The 12,779-nt window shown below is 39.8% G+C and overlaps 1 protein-coding gene across 1 annotated transcript in view; it reads left to right on the forward strand.

Annotated features, from left to right (window-relative positions):
* The window catches only part of LOC103608592 (gamma-aminobutyric acid receptor subunit alpha-3), a 30,543-nt gene extending 21,671 nt beyond the window's left edge, over window positions 1–8,872 (forward strand). The window contains exon 3 of the mRNA XM_008593012.1: window positions 6,537–8,872. Within this exon, the coding sequence (XP_008591234.1) occupies window positions 6,537–6,872 (336 nt within the window). The 3' untranslated portion in view covers window positions 6,873–8,872. The remainder of the gene's footprint in view (window positions 1–6,536) is intronic.
* Window positions 8,873–12,779: the final 3,907 nt, after the last annotated feature.

The following is a 12,779-nucleotide window of genomic DNA, read 5'->3' on the forward strand; positions in this document are numbered from 1 at the left end:
CTATGGCATTGGTCTGGACAATGATTTTTTTGGATATGTCCCCAAATTTGCATATGATCCCAAAAACATGGGCAGCAAAAGCAAAAATAGACAAGTGAAATTACACAAAACTAAAAAGCTTCTGTTCAGCCAAGGAAACCATCAGCAAAGCAAAGAGACAACCTACGGAATGGGAGAAAATATTTCAAGTCATACATCTCATCATAGGCTAATATCCCAAATATACAAGGGACTCAAACAATTAAGTAGCAAGACAAAAAATAACTCAATAAAAAAATTGGCAAAGGACCTGAATAGACATTTCTCAAAAGAAGACATATGAGGGGACTTCGAAAAGTTTGTGGAAAAATGGAATTAAAAGATAAAATATAAACTTTATTTCTCAACATAAACTCCATTAAGGTCAAGACACTTTTGTAATGCCAGCCCTTGAATCCATCCCTAAAGAACTGAGGGTTTGAGGAATTTAACCACGTCAATGCAGTCTTTTATACATTATTCACTGAAGAAAAATGGGTGCCCTTTAAATATTTTTTAAGATTAGGAAACAAAAAGAAGTTGGAAGGAGCCAAATCAGGACTGTAAGGTGGATTAATGATTTCTCCTGCCCTTGTTTGGTAAGAGGAATGAGCAGCAGCATTGTTGTGGTAGAAAAGGCTTTTCCAGTGAAGCTTTCTTGAGCGTTTTTCTGCTAAAGCTTTGGGTACCTTTCTCAAAACACAAACATTGTAAGTGATTGTTCTTTGGCCCTCCAGAAAGTCAACTAGCAAAATGCCTTGAGCGTCATAAAAAAACTGTTGACATGACCTTTGTTCTTGACCCATCTGTTTTGGCTTTGACTGGACCACTTCCACCTCTTGGTGGCCATGGCTTTGTGCTTTGTCCTTAGGATCATACTGGTAAAGCCATGTTTAAGCTCCTGCTATAATGCTTTGAAGAAATGCTTCTGGATATTGATCCCACTTGTTTAAAATGTCCATTGAAAGCTCTGTTCTTGTCTGCAGCTGAGCTGAGTGCAACAGTTTGGGTACACAAACTGTTGGAAAGTTTGCTCAAATGTAATTTTTCAGTCAGAATTATGTAAGCTGAAGCCATTGAGATGTCTGTTGTGTTGGCTATTGTTTCTGTCACTAATTGTTGATCTTCTTCAATTAGGGAATGAATGAGATTAATTTTTTCCTCACAAATTGATGTGGATAGTCTGTCACTGCAGGCTTCATTTTCAACATCTCATTCTTTCTTAAAACAAGTTACTCATTTGTAAACTGCTGATTACTGTGGGGCACTGTCCCCATAAACTTTTTGTAAAGCATCAGTAATTTCACCATGCTTTCACTCAAGCTTCACCATAAATTTGATATTTGTTCTTGCTTCAGTTTTAGCAGAATTCATGTTTCTCTGATAGGGGCTCTTTTCAAACTGAGTCTTATTCTTCTTGATGCCTCAGAGTAGATACTTTTCAGACGTGTTATAGCAAGTTAGTATGACTTTATTTTGGTGCAAACATTTTTTTTTAAAATCCGTGCATAGTTTTTTCATAATACACATTTTTCATAAACTTTTTAAAGACCCCTTGTGTGTATGTTTGTGTATATATATGTATAATTTTTAATTGTGGTAAAATATGTAAAACATAAAATTTACCATTACTGTCATTTTTATGTATATGGTTCAGTATTGTTAAGTAAATTCACATCATGGTGCAGTCAATCTCCAGAACTCTTCATTTTGCAAAATTGTAATTCTGTACTCATTAACTAACAACTCACCATTACCCCCTACCCTAGCATCTGGCAACCATCATTCCACTTGTCTGTATGTATTTGCTACTCTAGGTACCTCATATAAGTGGAATCATATAACTTTTGTCCTTTTGTGACTGGATTATTTCACTCAGCATAGTGTCTTCAAGGTTCATCCATGTTGTAGTATATGTCAGAATATCTTTTCTTTTTAAGGTTGAATAATATTCCATTGTGTATGTATACCACATTTTGTTTATTGATTCTTCTCTCAATGGATGCATGGGCTGTTTCCATGATTAGACTTTTGGGAATAATGCTGCTATAAACATGGCTGTACAAATATCTCCTTGAGACACTGATTTTAATTTGCGGGGTGTGGGGGGGTGGTATATACCCAGAAGTGGAACTGCCAGATTTTATGGTAATTCTATGTGTAATTTTATAAGGAACCACCATACCGTTTTCTCTAGTGGCTACGCCATTTTACATTCACAACAGTGCACAAGGACTCCAATTTCTCTACATCCTTGCCAACATTTGTTATCTTCTGTTTTTTTGATATTAGCCATTCTAATGGATGTGAAGTGGTATCTCATTGTGGTTTTGATTTGTATTTGCCTAGCAACTAGTGATGCTGAGCATCTCATGTGCAACTGTTAGCCATTTGTATATCTTCTTTGGGGAAATGTCTAAGTCCTTTGCTTATTTTTTAATTGGGTTTTTTAAAATTAGTATATTCATAACTATACAATGCCACTGGTTTTTGTGGCCCTTTACCAATTCCTCCCTTTCTCCATTTCTTCTCTCCCTTTCCCACTGCTATCCATCGAACTTTATAAGAGAAAAGAACAGAACTGAGGTTGCTGGGAATGGGAAACTTTTTTGGTTGTTGTTTAAATTATTTCTTCGTTAAAAAAAAGACTAAGATCATAGAAAATATGTTCTCTGACCACAATAACAGAAAGAAATTTAGAATACTCACAAATGTTTGGAAACTAAACATACTCTCCTAAATAAACAGTGGGGAAAAAGAAAAATCACAGTGTTTGCATCTTTAAATCCTACATGGCATATATTCCATTGCTTTGTCTTACTTCTGGAAACTGGGGTTCAGGATAGCTGGGTATCTGTAAGGAGATTAACACAGAAGCACTGGACCATGTAAGCATATACTCCAAGATCCTGGTTGGGTTTTAAGTACATTTGGAACCCAAACTAACCCTCTAATTAGTACGTTTAGAAACAGTTGTCAGGAATGCCATCTGAGGAAGATTCCTGAGTTGGACATGCATTTGTCTACAAAATTTTTCAATGTCTCATCCCAGAATGCACATGAAGTGGCTATTTAGAAAGAAAGGTGTTCTTATCCTGCATTCCAACTACTTGGAGAATTTAGAGGAGTCAGTTTCAGCTTTTTGGAATAGAAATTACCTCAGGCTGAACTATAGGAATATGGTCTCTTTATAGCAGAGGTCAAGACTCATGGGGAACAAACCAGAAACCACATTGAGAATCTCAATAAGGGGGGTATTTTTTCATTCAGTAAGCACCCACCATGTGCCTAAGAGCCAAGCACTTATGGAGGTAAGAATAAAATGGCAACTTGGTCAAAGTTGTCAGTCATCAGTCTAGTCTGTATCTATCAAATTCCACAGCAAGAAGTACTAAAAAACTAGATGCAGAAATGGGGAAGTATTAACCATTAATCTCTGCCTCCTGCTTCTGTCTTCTTGACACTACAACTTTTTTTTTCCTGTTTAAATCATTTTACCACTATTTAATTTGGTTATTATTTTTTATATTGAGTTCTAAGAATTCTTTACATATTTGATTTGATTTCCTTTTTTGATAATTTAGGTAAAAATTAGAGTGGCTCATTAAAACGTATCATGTTGGAAATTATGAGAGAAATTAAGATAATCTATTGTTTTAAAAATCTGTGATTAAATCAATTGCTGCTTCCCTCCATCTATAGAATACAAAGTGTCTACAGAGCAAAATTAAGTGTTTGTTGTTCAGAATGATTGTTTCAGAGACTTGGTAATAACTGGCTTATAAGATGACTAAATGAAATAACATGTGAAAGCTTACAGCAAAGTCAGAGAAGTGTTTTTTTTTTCTTTTTCTTTCCTTTTTCTTTTCTTTCTTTTTTTTTCTTTTGCTCTACCCATGAAAAAAGAGATTACTAAGTAAATTAATAAGTAAGCAGGCAAACAAATAAAGTGCTCTTTTATTTAATAGCCAAGACATTTAGCAGCAGGACTCTATTCACACAATGAATTTGCTAATTATAAACGAGTTCCATGTGGTATTTAAAGCATTTACAAGATTCTTGGAAGCCTTAGAGTTCTGTCCTCCTTCTGCTTGTAGCAGTGTGACTGCAATCCTCAAAGAGAGAGAACAATACTGCTTTTTAGACAGTATTGCTATTAGTCAGACTGTTCATCTACTTAAACCAACACCCCCATCCCTGATTGAAAATGCTAAAGCCAGCATAGGCAGGCCGAGCAAGAGAGCAAGGCATACAAGGCCTTTCAAGATCTCGCTTCTGCCTGTCTGCACAGCCTCAGTTCATGCAACTCTTTGTCATGCGCACTGTGATCCAGTTACAGCAAACTTTTTGTCATCTCTCAAACAGTTCCCTTGGCCTATGCACTGGATTTTGCTGCATCTTCATCTGATGAGCTCCTGCTCATCTTTTCTGACTCAGACCACAAACCTCATTGCTTTCTCTGAACCACCTTTTCCAACACCTGCAGGTATTTTGTTCCTCCCCCTACAAAATTCCCCTAGCACTTTGCTCAGATCTGTTAGAACTCTAATCACATTGTATGAGGGTACTTCAAAAAGTTTTTGAGAAATGGAATTAAAAGGTTAATACTAATATTTCCATGAACCTTTTGAAGACTCCTCATATGACAATGATGTGTTCATAAGGCTCTCTCCCACATTGGACTGTGAGCTCCTGGAATTCAGGGTTCAGGGACTCAAGCTGACTCATCTTTTTTTTTTCCTTTTTGTCTTTTATTCGTGTCTGGCAATGGATCGCAACCCTCAGTGTCGCGCCCGTACCGGACCGGGACCGGCAACGGGATCACAACCCTTGGTGCCGTGCCCGCACCTCGCTCAGCCAGTGAGCGGGAACCGGTCTGTATGTGGGATCCGAACCCTCGGCGGGAGCGCCGCTGCACTCCCAAGTGGAGTGTCACTGCTACAGTGCGCCACTGGGCCGGCCCTCATCTTTTAACCTTTCTACTTATTTCAAAATACCTAGCATAGTTCTTGGCCCAGTAGACATTCAGTAAATACTGGGCAAAAAGTTATCATTGGGATTAGGAAGGTAAATGGCAGTGAAGTCTAAAGGAGAAAAGATAAAAGTGATGGGGACTCTGAAGTAAAGAAGAAAAGAAATAGAGATTAGGAGAAAGGGTTTAGTAAGAGAGGGTGGGAATAAAGAAACCCAGGAAGGAAATAAGTAGGAAGTAGAGGAGTAAAGAAGTAAAGCCTGGGGCCGGCCTGGTGGCGCACTGCTACAGTGCGCCGCTTGGGAGTGTGGTGGCGCTCCCGAAACTGGGGCATTTTTTAAGCTCATCTATGTCCACTTCTCCCTAGAGTCAAAGCAGAATGGAAGGAAGAAAAGGCCAGAGTGTGGAGTGAGGCAGCAATCTGTAGACTCACTGCTTTTGGCCTGAGTCTGAGGCTGGCCTTCTCTCTTAGCTTCTCCTGTTTCTCAGCCTCCCTGTTCTGATCCGTGCCTAAGCTTGGTTTCTTCTTTTCTTTTCTTCATCAAGGGAGCACTAGTGAGGCTCCACGAATACACAAGTGCACATATGTGAGAACGAATGCACACACGTGTGTGCGCTTACTTCCTAATGGGTGTTCGGGGCTTATTTTACTTTGAAAAATAAGCCTAAAGGGCGGTGCCATAGCAAGCTCCCAGCTTTCTCTGCCTTTGCTGTATGAGAGGGGGTCATTTGCATAGCTCTGTGGGGATGCTGTGGCTCCTGCCTGCAGCCTTATAAGACTAGAAAACCTTGGTGTGCCCCCAAGCTTGCTGATACATTTACAGTGCATGAGGGTGGGATGCTGTTTAATGATGCATGTAAACATGCCATAGTATTTACTGTGTCTTTAAGATGAAATGACTTTTCAGACTCACTGAGCTCTCTTCCTCACAGGAGATGTGCCACTTGATGGTCGCTGACTTTTGGAGTTATTTCTCGGGTAACCAAAAAGTGTCTTGTGCCTATAGAAAGCAGCAAGGTGCAGTACTTGATTAAAGTCAGGAGTCCAGACTGCTAGCGTGGGCTCCACCACTTGGTCTGAGCCTGAATTTTCTCATCTGCCAAAAGGAAGTAATCTCACTTACCTACCTCACAGGGTTCCTGTGAGAATCAAATCACATGATATCTAAGACCCCACATGTGACTGACATTCCACAGTTTACCAGTGACTTCTGCCACCATTCTCTCATTTGATCCTCCTAACAACCCTGCCAAGTATTCTGATCCTCATTTTATAGACGAAGAACCCGAAGCTCAAAGGGGAAAAGTGACTTAGCCAGAGCCACATAGCTAATAAGCCAAGATGATCGAGTTTTCTGTTTTCAAACTCATCTTCAATTATCCCTAAACATAAACCTGGCTACTTAGTGCTATTGGCATCATGGTTCCTGTTTCTTAACTTCCCTCATGGCTTCTCCTCCCTGCAGTCTCTAAAGGTACTCTGTGTAGTGAACTAATTAGATTTTGTTTTGTTCTCCCCTTCTCCCCTCTTTTTCCTGACTCCTAGAAGAAAACACCAGCAGCCCCAACAAAGAAAACCAGCACCACCTTCAACATCGTGGGGACCACCTATCCCATCAACCTGGCCAAGGACACTGAGTTCTCCACCATCTCCAAGGGCGCTACTCCCAGTGCCTCCTCAACCCCAACCATCATTGCTTCACCCAAGGCCACCTATGTGCAGGACAGCCCGACTGAGACCAAGACCTACAACAGTGTCAGCAAGGTTGACAAAATTTCTCGCATCATCTTTCCTGTGCTCTTTGCCATATTCAATCTGGTCTATTGGGCCACATATGTCAACCGGGAGTCAGCTATCAAGGGCATGATCCGCAAACATTAGATAGTGGTGGCGGCACAGCAAGCAGAGCACTGTATACCCCATGAGGCAAACAGGCACCCAACCCCCAGGGCTCCCCTTCATGTGTTCCAGGATTCTTCTTTTTAACCCTCTACCAAGCTGGGACTCTCAATTCATATTTGTGAATCTCAATGAAAAATTGACCACAGAAAAATTACTTATCCCTATAACATTGCTGAGTGTACCCCCATCAGAGCCAAACACTGCCATTTGTCCAGTTGCTCATCTTCGTCTGCCAGTCTCCCCCAGCTGAGGGCACTGCATGTATTTTATTGCATTCTGCCCACTGCAGAAAGAACAGGAGACTCTCTTCTCTCTAGTGGGAACCTTGGCTCTTTGAGAGGTCCAGACCGAGGAGAATTGTTGACTGGTCTGGATCAGATGATTCTGACACTAGTGAACCAGCTTGGGCTATCCCATGTGGTCCTGCTTGTCACTTCCCCTGCCTGCAGCCGGGCCTTACAAGGCATAAGTACTGATAGCAAAGGCAGGAGCCAGTTATAACATCTGACCATGGCCCCCAATGCCTTTCTTGGCTTGGAGATGAGTGGAGACAGCTGAGCCTCGCCACTGTCTACTATGTATGGCCAAAACTAATAGAACTAACTGGGCCAGCCTGGCACAAAAATGGCTGGTGCCCTCCTATGTCCAGCCCCTCGGGAAAATAGTATCTTTCTTGGTATATCTTCCTTCCAGGAAAATCCTTTTCCTTCAATGCCTTTGACCCATTTGTAGCCAGCTGGGCACTGCTTAGTTTGGACTCATTACTGCCTGCAAACTCTTCAGGAAAAAAGATCAGATATTTCTTATTTAAACTAAAAAGGTAAAAATAGAAACAACAACAAAAAATCTAGACCAAATGCCTACATGAGAATTTTAAAAATATGGGAAAGATAGGAAAGTTATCTCCCTGCCAAGGCAACTAATAAAATACCAGACAGGGCAAGAGGTTTGGGGTAGACTGTAGTTGAGGATTGAAGTCTGGCTCAAAAAAGAAGACCACTGGCAGGTAAAGGTCAAATTCATTTTTCCATACCCTCCACACTCCACACTCTAGCCCAGGCCCAGGCATTTTGCTCCCACCATGTCAGAAACCTCTGGTCCTCTTTTGATGCAGATTCTATGAGGGGTGAATTAGAAATTCATACAAATATCTCTAGTCAATTTTTGAGTCAACTAATTCATTAACTTTATTACCAGTTTTATAATACATTATTTAGAGGCCATTTGATCTCATTACGTGTTCTTAATCATAATGTGAGTAAAAGGAAGAGGTATAAATACAAAATTTTTATAAGGTAGAAAAACCGAGTCTCAGAAGTTTGAATGGTCTGCCTAGGCTCCATACAAGTGTCTTTAATAAAGAACTATTATGTGCCCCGTTCTGAAGGCCAAAATGAAGAAAGGACTGAAAAGCCAGCTCCATTTTGACCTCAGAATCAGCACAATCTCAGTATGCCTTCTGGGTCATGAGTACAGTTTGGATGGACATCAGAGAGGTTTTTTAGAAAGTCACAATGTGTCATCTAAGGAGACCACTGTTTAAGACAGCAGCCCCAGCCACTTTGGATCTGAATATCTGCACTAGCCCAGAGTATCCTAGAAGCCCAAGGTAAAGTCACAGATGGCACCATAAGGAGATTCTCCCTGACCGCTCTCTGAACAAAGCTCCTAAGGGGTGTATCACTGGCTGCTGATTGCCTTTTTCATACATTCTTCTCCCATCCCCTGCTTCCTTGCCATTGCTGGGATTATGCATGCCAGTCCCATTATTCTTAAGACCGTGTCTGTAGGTAAATTTATGACTAGAAGAGTATAGTCTTGTGGATATGTGGGGATGGGGGGTGGGGTGGGCGGGGCTGTCAATGATTGTCTTAAGAAATTTAGATGGAAGCCTGACCTTTGCCTTTCTGTAGAAATTGTGTTTCAAATGCTTTGGTGCAATGTTTAGTGGCTGTTTATTAAACTCTTTCTGAATTGTACTTGGGCTGGAGAACTTTTTTTGGTCACTCTTTGCCTAACAGACGGTACTGTGTTCTTGACTTTCACCCCCACTTTTGTGCCACCTTTACTTTCCATTTCTTAACACCACTAGAATAAGCGGGCAGAAAGGTATCTCCAGAGTAAGAGCTCTACTGCAAATGATCCAAAATGGAACCCGTGTGAATCACAGCTTTGCCTGGCTCAGGGGTCTTATTACCCAATATGAAAAAGAAAGAAGCAGTTGTATTGCTTCCTTTGCTAAATGCACCCACTCCCAAGAAACAGAGAAAAGTATTTTCAGTGCAATTCCAAAGACTTTCTCTTTTCCATTGATTACTACTTCCCTTAGGCAATAGTTGCCTTAGGCAATAGTTTTTAGGCAAAGTGAGAGTGAGGGTCTGGTTGATTGAGCCATATGTTGGGAAATGGATGATGACCTTTATTTCTTTCAGAGTTAGGAGAAATCTAAGAAATAATTTCATGAGATCTGCTTGAGAAAATTACCAGACTCCTAAGGGATGGGGGAAATATCATTGGGAGAACATTTCAAATTTATAAAAGGTTTTCTTGTTGAAATAAAAGCAGGGACTTAGACAATCTAACCCTCAATGTGCATTCCAGCCCTGTGATCACCTGATGGATGCCCTGCTGCTGCAGCAATCCCACGGTCCCTGACCAGTTTAATCATGTCCCAGAAGAACCACATGAGGCACAGGTGGCAGCCGTTTTTGTAAAACTGCGTGACACCAATATTTTTTTCTAGCAGTTTCTATTCTTACATCTTTATGCCACACCAACTCACATTCTTTTTCTTAAACTGAAACATAATTGGTTATACATATTTGACTATCAATATTTGTATATAATATGTGATGGTCAAATCAGAATAATTAACATCCATCATTATAAAACATAATCATTCTTTTTGTGTATTAGCCAATTTCTCGCTAACCCCATCCCCTTCCCACTTTCCCACCTCTAGTAACAACAGTTCTGTTCTCTCCTTCTGAAAGTTCAATGTATTATTGTAGTAGTGTTTCTTTCCTGCCTCCCTTCCTCCCTCCCTCTCACTTATGAGTGAGGACATGCGGTATTTCTCTTTCTGTGCCTGACTTATTTCACATAATTTTTCAACATAATTTTCTCTGAGCTCATCCATGTTGCTGCAAATGGCAGAATTTCATTCTTTTTTTGTTTTTTTCAAGAAAGGGCCACTTGGCACCATTCACCATTTTATTTTATTTATTTTTTTAATTTAATTTTATTTTAACAATATACAATGTGACTGATTTTTGTGTCCCTTTATGGAATCCTCCCTCTCCCCCCTCCCTCCCATCAACCTCATATCTGTTTGCTTGTCTTAACAACGTCAATGAATTGTGGTTGTTTTGTCTTCTTCCCAGCCCCTCCTTGTTTGTTTGAATATTCATTCATTTCTAGCTCCCACAGATAAGTGAGAATATGTGGTATTTCTCTTTCTGTGCCTGACTTGTTTCACTTAATATAATTTTCTCTAAGTCCATCCATGTTGTTGCATATGGCAGTATTTCATTCTTTTTTATAGCAGAGTAGCATTCCATTGTGTAAATATACCACATTTTCTGTATCCACTCATCTGATGATGGACATTTGGGCTGATTCCTATTGTAAATAGTGCTGCAATGAATATTGGAGTACAGGTATACCTTCGACATGATGATTTCCATTCCTCTGGGTATATTCCCAGCCATGGAATATCTGGGTCATATGGTAGATCTATCTGCAATTGTTGGAGGAACCTCCATACCATTTTCCATAAAGGCTGTGCCATTTTGCAGTCCCACCAACAGTGTATGAGAGTTCCTTTTTCTCCACAACCTCACCATCATTTATAGTTCACAGATTTTGGGATATTAGCCATCCTAACTGGAGTAAGATGATATCTCAGTGTGGTTTTGATTTGCATTTCCCAAATGCTCAGTGACATTGAGCATTTTTTCCTGTGTCTGTTGGCCATTCATATATCTTCCTTTCAGAAATACCTATTTAGCTCCTTTGCCCATTTTTTTAATTGGGTTACTTGTTTTTTTGCTGTGAAGTTTTCCAGTTCCTTGTATATCCTGGAAATTAATCCTTTGTCAGATGTATATTTTGCAAATATTTTCTCCCGCTGTGTTGGCTGTCTTAATTCTGTTAATTATTTCTTTTGCTGTGCAGAAGCTTTTTAGTTTGGTATAATCCCATTTCTTTATTTTTCCTTTGGTTGCCCGTGCTTGGGGTCATATTCATGAAGTCTGTGCCCAGTCCTAACTTCCTGGAGTGTTTCCCATATGCTTTATTTAAGAAGTTTTATTGTTTCAGGGTGTATATTTAATTATTTAGTCCATTATGAGTTGATTTTGGTATACGGTGAGAGGTATGGGTCTAGTTTCATTCTCCTGCATATGGATATCCAGTTATCCCAGCACCATTTGCTGAAGAGGCAGTCTCTTCCCCAATGTATAGACTTGGGGCCTTTTTCAAAGATCAGATGGCTGTACATGATGGGTTGATTTCTGGATTCTCTATTCTATTCCATTGATCTGTGTGTCTGTTTCAATGCCAGTACCATGCTGTTTTGGTTATTATAGCTTTGTAGTAAGTTTAAAATCAGGTAGTCTTATGCCTCCAGCTTTATTTTTTTTGCTCAGAATTGCTTTGGCTATGCATGGTCTTTTGTTACTCCATATAAATGTTAGGATAGTTTTTTCCATTTCTGAGAGAAATGTCATTGGAATTTTGATGGGGATTGCATTACATTTGTATATCACTTTGGGTAGTATGGACATTTTCACATTGTTGATTCTTCCAATCCAAGAGCATGGGATATCTTTCCATCTTCTTGTGTCCTCTTTAATTTCTCTCAACAGTGGTTTGTAGTTCTCATTGTAGAGATTTTTCACATCCTTTGTTAACTTTATTGCTAAGTATTTTGTGTTTTTGGTGGCTATTGTAAATGGCTAGCTTTCTTGACTTCTTTTTCTGCATGTTCGCTGGTGGAGTATAGAAATGCTACTGATTTTTTTTTTTTTTGCATTGATTTTGTATCCTGCAAGTTTGCTGAAATCATTTATCAACTCTAAGAGTTTTTTTGTAGAAGCTTTAGGTTGTTTGATATATAGGATCATGTCATCTGCAAACAGGGACAGTTTGACTACATCTTTTCCAATCTGGATGCCCTTTACTTCCTTCTCTTCTCTGATTGCTCTGGCTAGTACTTCCAACACTGTGTTGAGTAGGAGTGGTGAGGGTGGGCATCCTTGTCTAGTTCCTGTTCTTAATGGAAAAGCTTTCAGGTTTTCCCCGTTCAGGATGATATTGGCAGTGGGCTTATCATATATGGCTTTAATTATGTTGAGATACTTTCCATCTATACCTAACTTGTAGATAGTCTTTATCATGAGCGAATGTTGAATTTTGTGTGGCTTAGTAGTATTCCACTGTGTATATATGCCATTTTCCTTATCCAGTCATCTGTCAATGGACATTTAGGTTGGTTATATTATAAGTATAGCTATGATGAACATGGGAGTTCAGGTATCCCTTCGACATGATGATTTCCATTACTTTGGGCATATACCCAGCAGTGGGATTGCTGGATCATATGGCAGTTCTATCTGCAGTTGTTTAAAGAACCTCCATATTGTTTTCCATAATGATACCAATATTTAAGTATTGTTTCCTTAAGAACCTTCTGAGACTTCTTTGCTTCTGAAAACCATTTGAAAGCTCAAGCTCTTCCCATCAGCACTTCTGTTGCTGAGCTCCCCTAGAGTTTGAAACCCTGCCCCAGGGCTGGGACCGGTACCTCTGGACTTGAAATTTTATAGTATTTAGAGCATGAGAGAGATATCCCCAGTAGTTCAGTAAGAATACCAATCTAGAGGC

This window comes from Galeopterus variegatus, unplaced genomic scaffold, assembly GCF_000696425.1.
Source record: "Galeopterus variegatus unplaced genomic scaffold, G_variegatus-3.0.2 Scaffold8608, whole genome shotgun sequence".
In the NCBI taxonomy this organism is placed as follows: domain Eukaryota; kingdom Metazoa; phylum Chordata; class Mammalia; order Dermoptera; family Cynocephalidae; genus Galeopterus; species Galeopterus variegatus.